Here is an 8,027-nt window from a genome sequence, read left to right on the forward strand (position 1 = left end):
GGTGAATACGGTGCAAACCGCATCTACGCTGGGCAGATGGCTGTACTAGGAAGGTCGCAATCCCGACCCCTGATTCAGGTATTTTGCCACTTCATGTTCAGTCTTGTCACGTCGTTGCATGACTTTTGTGCAATTGTGGTGGAGAGTGAGGTGGTGGGTGGGACTGTTTACCTATGTGGTCGAAGTCCTGGCAAGACATGAGCTAAAATGAGGGGGAGCCACAAATAGACATGCATTGTACACAGTAAACTATGTACTGTACACACACACACATATATGCAAACGATGCATCAGACAGAGCAACCTTGTTTGGCCCTGTTGTTACCATGCAATGAAGAGCTGTACTGTGAATGCTTGAACCTATAGTCACAATTAGGCTGTGTTTACATTTTCAGCACATGTGGGATCAAGAGAAAGTACACCTGCAGAAATTCAATGAAATCCTGGGTGAGAACAGGGTCCGACCAACAGCACTTCTACCCCTCTGGAACGTCGCTGGCTTCGTGCTTGGTAACTGACAGAATCCCACTAAATACTGACATGCACTACCTTGTTTATTCACACAGCACTCTCTATTAGCCTAGGGTGACAAGATTTTTGTAGTCTAAAACCGGGACCCTTCGTGCGTGACTGAAGGACAATATTTGGCGGGCGGGTCTGGGGAGTCCTCCCCCAGGAAAAAATAAATAAATCTTTTTTAGATGCAATTTCCTGCATTCTAAGCAATTTTAGAGGTCGGAATGACAAATTGCAACTGACTCCTTCAGACTTTCTATACAAGCGCTGGCTGCCATTAATTGTGGCAGGTAAACATGTAATATTTTCCATATATTTACCCTGATAGACATGGCGTAATGTAGTGGGTGGCCAAAACCGGGACATATTTGTGTCCCGAGAGAGTTTGCTCGGGACATGGGACACACAACTCCAAACCGGGACGTCTGGTCACCCTATATTAGCCTAACCCTTTGATGCCTGAAACAACTGCAAAAAAGTTTGTTTTATACCAAAGTTAGTTTTGGGGAAAGATACTCTCAGCTTATACAAATCAAAATCTATCAGCCTCTAAAGCACAAAACAAGAAGATAATTGTATTTGAATGAAAGATAAGACCATCCTCTTGCAATAGAACATGTGTCTCATCATTCAGCTCTATAGTTTTTTTTATTTTATTTTTTTTTATCCAAATTCATGAGCCTAAAGCTGCGTCATTCAGCTCCGGGGGCTATGTCAATGTTGCACTATACAGCATCTGACATCAATTACACAGCTTTAGCTGGAATGCTACAAATGCAGTCCATGCCATTGTTAGGGTGACACATCCAATTTGGATATGTGCAATGCATATTATTACTTATTCAATCCCAAATGACATTTCACCTGCATTTGACGGGTGTTTATTTAGAGCCCTGCATATTACATGTGTGCAAATGAATGTATGTGCATACAGATGTTTGCCAATAATGAGTAATACGTTTCTGTATGTAGAATCTGTGTACCTGTTTTTACACATGCATTGTATGTATCCCGCTGGGCACCTTAATTTGGATCAGTAATTAAGTTCTTCTCCTCTGCTCTATTCCATTCCTCCTCAGGGGCCTCCACTGCCCTGTTGGGTAAGGTGGGATATAATGACTTGTTTCTCTTCTCCTTCTCCACTTTAGGGGCCTCCACTGCCCTGCTGGGTAAGGCGGGAGCCATGGCCTGCACGGTGGCTGTGGAGGAGAGCATCTCCGAGCACTACAACAGCCAGATCAGGGCACTCATGGAGATCGACCCTGACAGGTACACTGAGCTCCTGCAGGTATGGAGGCCACTATCTACTCCTACTTCAATCTTCTGTGCTGCTAACAGCGGTTACATAGATTTTTGTAAAATCTTCATGAGAGTAAGAGTATGCACATCCCACCTCTCTGAGGCCAGGTGCTGGACAAAGGCGCATCTGACAGTGGAAAGAGTAGAAGTCCGCACACTGTAGCTCCGCTTTGAAAATGTCAACATGCCTGATGAAGACCCTGTTGGGTCGAAACGTTGTATGACCTGAATACATTTTCAAAGCGGAGCTACAGTGTGCAGACTTCTACTCTTTCCACTACATAGATTTTTGACCATAAAGTACGCTTTGACTTTGACTTAAAACTGTGATTTTGAATATGCAGCTCACATACATGAGAAAAAGTGACCCCATTTACCTGAATTCACCCAATGTCAAAAGTCAGTGAACCTTGTCAAAAGTATATGTAATAGGGTTAAGACAGAAGATTGAAATTGCGTTTGACCAGTCTCCAATGTGCATTTAAACTACTGGTAAGCATAAAGATAGGACACGACATGTACATGTACAACATGCCAAGTAAGGCTGCCACTTTGATAGAGACTGACATATGGCCTATACATGTTGGCTAATTTAACATAATCTAGTATCATTAAGCCTCTTCATAAAAGATTTTTAAGAGTGCCTTGGCTAACTCATTTTGGTCATTAATATTTTCTATAGAAGAGCACCTCCACAAACATATCAAGGATAGCACCATCCTTCCTCAAACTATATTAATTGGACTACTGGATTATTTGTTTGCTGACACTTGATCAAGAATATGTAATTTGCATTAGAAGGGTTGACTAAAGAGAGGTCACTTTTTGTATGCATTGATTTGTCTACCACGATAGAGTGGGGTAACCGTGGCTTAATGGTTAAGAAGGTGGCCTTAACTTCAGAGGGTTGCAAGTTCAAATCCCACACTTACCTCTCCCTACACCTCCGCCCATGGCTGAAGTGCCCTTGAGCAAGGCACCTAACCTACATCGCTCCAGGGACTGTATCCAATACCCTGTAAATAATATCTGTAAGTGGCTTTGGGTGAAAGTGTCAGCTAAGTGTAATGTAATATAATATAATTGGACATTTTTTGTTTTTTGTTTCCAAACAGCTCATCTCCAAATTTCGCGATGAAGAGATGGATCATCATGACATAGGCCTGGAGCAGGAGGCAGAATCGGTAAGCATACGGATGTCTGTGGTCTTGCATAATGCATACACATGTGCTTGTATGCACAATGCATACACGTGTGCTTGTATGCACATGACGTGCACCTGCATGTGTGCATGATTCAATCTGTTTGTTTCTGTTGCTATCGCTGTACACGTGTGCAATAGTGTGTGATCAGCACAGATGAGTGTTGTAATCCAACAATACGACACACTTAATTCTTGTAGATGGAAAGGGATTGATTGGTGCTACGGTTGGTTGCACTGCTAAACGTGGAAAATGCTCTGCTGTTCCCCAACCAAAACCATGCCTAACTCCAACATGTCAGTAAAGCAACATTTTTGCTGCTTTAATTTTGCCAAGGACAGTGAAACAATCAAGTGAAATGGCTAAACTGTGCCCTGATCAAAAGCATGCCTAAACCTAACCTGTCACAGAGCGTTGCTGAGCACGAGTTAACATGTAACGTGATGATGTACAAACGCGATAGACCAGTGATTATCAAAGTGTGGTCCTGGGACCACTGGTGGTTCTGGGACCACTGGTGGTCCGCGACAGAGCTCAGGTGGTCCGTGAGGAGATCTCTACTTTTCGAAGCAGTTGGCTGTATTTGTAACATTATTACAAAGCTAAACATAACTGAAGTCATATTTTCACCACGATAAGACAGGCTTGTAATGTGAAAAAAGGGAGTGATCTGCATTAAAATTAGCAGTGTCAAATTAGCAACCATCAACAGTAATTCTGTTGACAGGTGGTCCTTGAACATTTTTTGAGGGGGACAAAGTGGTCCTCAGTCTGAAAAAATTTCAGAAACACTGCGATAGGCTGTTCAAGTCGATGTGTTATCTCAACGCTCTGATATGATGCCATGTTGTGGAGAGAAAGACGCATGTTTGGAAAGGAATAACAGTATCACAAACAGTAGAGTCTCCATCAATGCCATGACTACCAGATGTAGCTGTAGCAGTCATGGTCTTATCAATGCCCACTTCTCAATGTCAAGTGTTCTAGCCTTGCTAGGACTTAAAATGCCTGGCCCTGGTGAATGGGTACTCCACAGAGTTCACCAAAGACTATCCAATCACTGGGCGATTCACATCCTAGCAAAGCTAGAACACTGGGCATTGAGAAAGCGCCCATTCATAAGTATTCTTACTCAGTCTTGTTATTCTAGTTACCAGGATACCAGCTTCTGAAGGCAGCAATTCAAATCGGATGTAAGGCAGCAATCTATGCTTCGGAGCGTATCTAAGGGCAGCTGTTAGTCCCTCACAATTCAACAGTAAGTACCGGTACTCATACTTAAGCTGCTTTACATACACTTACTACCAACCCAAAGGAATTTGCCATGCATTTTGAAGTGTCACATTCTGATTATGTGTTTTTGATACTTGCAAGCAGATTCATGTGGTGTTCAATGTTGGGGATGTTTTTCTTGTATTCATGTTTGGTTGTGCAGTTGATTTTTTTTTCACCGTCAGTACTATAAAGGATCTATCAATTTATCCAACTGATTTCTGTGTTCCACAAATAGGGCCAGCAGCCAGATTCAGATGCCTCTTGAGAATCATCCTGTGAGTGTTAAGTGTGGAGAAATGGAGCCCTCTTGTGGTGAACAGACGCGGTGCACGTGCAGGAGGCTCAGCTACGCTACGCTACACTGCTCTACTCTACTCTACTCTACTCTACGGTGCAGTGCTCTGTTCAGCCGCCCAGACCTGGGGGCCTGGGAGTTTGATGGATTGACCTGTAAGCTCCGCCAGTGTTGCGGCGTCCCTGGAGGCTGGGCCGCTGTCCTGGCCTTACAAGCCTGCGCTATTTTTCCCGGGATGAAGTCACCGCCATGTTTTTAAACTCTTGAGGGTTACGTGTCAGATCAGACCCTAAAAAGTGAGCAAGCAGTAAGTGTGCGTGTGTGTGAGAGGTCAAGAGAGAGCGAGTAAGTCAGTGTGTGTGTTTGTGTGTGCGTGTGTGTGTGTGTGTTTTGCGTTTGAGTATGTTTGTGTGTACGTACGTAATGCGTACGGGTGCTCCAGTTGCCAGAAATAGCAGTGTCACCGGCACCCCCTACATGGTCAAAACTACTAAAATGATCGAAGAGTCCCGTGTGTACTAGGGCCCAGCCCACCGACCATCTCTGCATTCTCAAAAGGCGGTGGGGGGGATAGAAGGTCACAGTCATCATCCACGTCGACTTGCATCTGGACATTGATTTATAAAGGATCTCCTGTAACTAACATCGTCACAATTTGACACCGTCCGTCTTGACGATGTTGCGAAAGTGACACACGATTTGGTTTACGTGTCATTTAAATCATTTTTTTTTTTACCATCTACAAAAAGTTATGAGGAGGGAGCCTGGCGCTGAATGAAGATGTTGTGATGCAAAAAAGCCCCAGCGAAACTTGCAGGCATCATTCCATACAAATATAAACACTGACTCACTGTGGCCTACTAAATCAACCCCCTCCTTTTTATTACTCTTGCAAAACAGTCTATAAATTATAATCGGAAGGCCGTGATACGCTCAACTTTAATGTTCGGATGCTCTAAGGTTTAATGTTCAGATGGTCTAAGCTTTACATGTACATGTTCGGCTGGGCTCATGATCAAAGCGAGAAATGACCCATATAAGCCACAAGGGGGGTTGTGTTAGGGAATGATGGCCAAAATTAGATGTGTTTATGCGATTAACTGATTCCCTTTTACAAGCTGTTAATCTGTGAATATGTTGCAGTTGGTGGTGTTTGATTAGACCCAAAGAGAGCTCCATAAATAAAATATGGCCACAGTGAGTAATTACTTACAGGCAACAATATGTTTTGTGGGTGTGTATTTTTATCTGCTGATTGTTTTAAATGTCAGCGTTATAACTTAATCTCCACAACTTAAACGTTGCAAGCCCCACCGTTTCTATGAATACAGCCGAGTCCTATAAACAAAATAAATATGGCCACAGTGATTGGCTAAAGGCAACAATATGTTTTTTTTTTGGCCTTCTGTCTGTTTTTGTCAGCATGTAGCGCAACATCGCTTCTTTATAATTTCACCACTTTGTTTTTTGCCTGACTGTCTTGTCTTTTTTTTTTATGTCAGCATTACAACTTAATCTTCGCAATATAGCATTGCAAGCCCCACCGTTTTTCTTTAAACACAACTTGCTTTAATATAACATTCCTACAGTCATAGTCACAACACCTTTTATTTGTGTGTGTGTGTGTGCTCTATAGTCATGGGGTGGGTTGACAATGCTCAAAAGCTCATTGGCCAACCATGTGACTTTCAACATGTTGTCTTGTGTGATGTGTGGATCATTAAGCCGTCCAAAAGGCCTCAGAGATGATGCTGTGAGGCGAGCCGAGCGGCTATAAATTGACCCCACACTGGAGATAGCCGCTCTAAATTAATAGTGTTGACAGCTTCATAGCGTGATGCAAGCCTTTAAAAAAAGCAACAAGTGTAACAAATGCATTTTTGGCACCGTGTTGGGTGACAAAATTACCGTTAAGATGAAAACATGAGTGATGACTATGTAGCTATCTAGGTGTTAATACCCGCGCGCCGTAAAAAACGGTGTTGAACTTCAGCCACTTAATTGAGGGGGTCTTATGTTTGGTTTGTGTAAGGCTCGCTAGCATGACAAAATCATTAAAGGTCTAGTGTGTGATATTTTCTGGTACTTTATTTCCATAAGTTGTGCTGCTCATTCACACATTTATAAATATCTAGGCCTACTTAAAATTAATATTGATTTGTCTGACCAGACTTTAACTTTCAGCCATCTGTTCATGTATGGGTGAATTTCAAAGTTTAATTTCCAGGCTGGGATGAACGCTTACAAATTGATGGTGGTCGTATATTCATGACAAATATTTGGATTTTGTGAATGGGCAGCATAAACTGCTCTAAATAAACTTCTGAATAATTACACAATCTACTTAGATATTCAACAGCACATGCTGTACAACTTTGTAAACATCCCAATACAGTTCTTTATTTTTATTTATTTTTTATTATTATTGTTATTATGAAGTGACAAACACCTGCTTTAACAAAAATGTGCTTCTACTCTTCCTTAGTCGACTCTAACTGGAATCGGTTAATTTATCACCCTACCCAAAATTGCAACACGAATGTGAGAAACACGATGAACCAGGAAAGAGGGGGGTTCATCCAAGTCAGGGTTCTGTGAAAAATCACGGCTGTGAATTTCAAGCCCGCTGCCCGTATAGTAAATCTACACGAGGCATAAAACCTTTCGGATGCAGATCAAATTGTTTCTTGGCAGTAGTTGTGACAACTCTCAGCCTGTCTCTGCGGGATATGACTGCGGGCCGGAGATAAATTCTGCACCGGTCAGACTTTTGTTGACTAAGATGCTTCTCAAGTGAAATATTTATGGGTCTGCGAAGAACATGTGATTGAATATTAGAATGATATGACGAAGATGTGTGTGTGCGTTTTTTTTTTTAAAGATGAATAAACATTCTGATGTTGCTTAATACTGTGCTGATGTAATTGTTTAGTTTTTGTTCACATCAGATCATTTTCATTTATGTTGTTTGCAACAACCATTTTAAATATCGAATATTCAAGAGACAAAAATATGTAATACCAAGAATAACCTTTTACAAAGCTTCTATACTCTTTCTCTACGCTATTTAATGGCTAGAATATTTATGTTTTATGTCAATCAAACATTTTCACACATGTCCATGTGCACATCTGTGAAATACTCCCACTGATGTGTCTTTACATGACTGAATCCTGTCTACACAAACAGTACATCTCTCAAGCATCCATGAAACATGCTCACCTATGTATGTTGTCCCGGGCCTAGGGAAACAAGGGGCCCAGGATTGGGTCTCCATTGTTTGAATTGGGAGGGGAATGGGGGGGTAATCAGATGACTTTGTCCTGGGCCCAGTCAAAGCTGTTAACGGCCCTGCACCCAAGTATAGTATGTACGTACATGTGTTAAACCGTCTAGAAACATGGTGACGTACGTAAGTGTAGCAGATGTAACATATCGTA

At 42.0% G+C, this 8,027-nt stretch overlaps 1 protein-coding gene across 2 annotated transcripts in view; it reads left to right on the forward strand.

Moving 5' to 3' along the window:
- The window catches only part of coq7 (coenzyme Q7 homolog, ubiquinone (yeast)), a 48,219-nt gene extending 40,655 nt beyond the window's left edge, over positions 1-7,564 (forward strand). For both annotated transcript variants that reach the window (XM_063202275.1, XM_063202268.1), the window contains 6 exons: positions 1-78; positions 396-510; positions 1,665-1,804; positions 2,931-2,999; positions 4,168-4,275; positions 4,528-7,564. The exon at positions 1-78 is cut by the window's left edge and continues 104 nt beyond it. In XM_063202275.1, the coding sequence (XP_063058345.1) occupies positions 1-78; positions 396-510; positions 1,665-1,804; positions 2,931-2,999; positions 4,168-4,245 (480 nt within the window). In that variant the 3' untranslated portion in view covers positions 4,246-4,275; positions 4,528-7,564. The remainder of the gene's footprint in view (positions 79-395; positions 511-1,664; positions 1,805-2,930; positions 3,000-4,167; positions 4,276-4,527) is intronic.
- Positions 7,565-8,027: the final 463 nt, after the last annotated feature.

The sequence above is a fragment of the Engraulis encrasicolus genome, chromosome 1, assembly GCF_034702125.1.
Source record: "Engraulis encrasicolus isolate BLACKSEA-1 chromosome 1, IST_EnEncr_1.0, whole genome shotgun sequence".
Classification (NCBI taxonomy): Eukaryota; Metazoa; Chordata; class Actinopteri; order Clupeiformes; family Engraulidae; genus Engraulis; species Engraulis encrasicolus.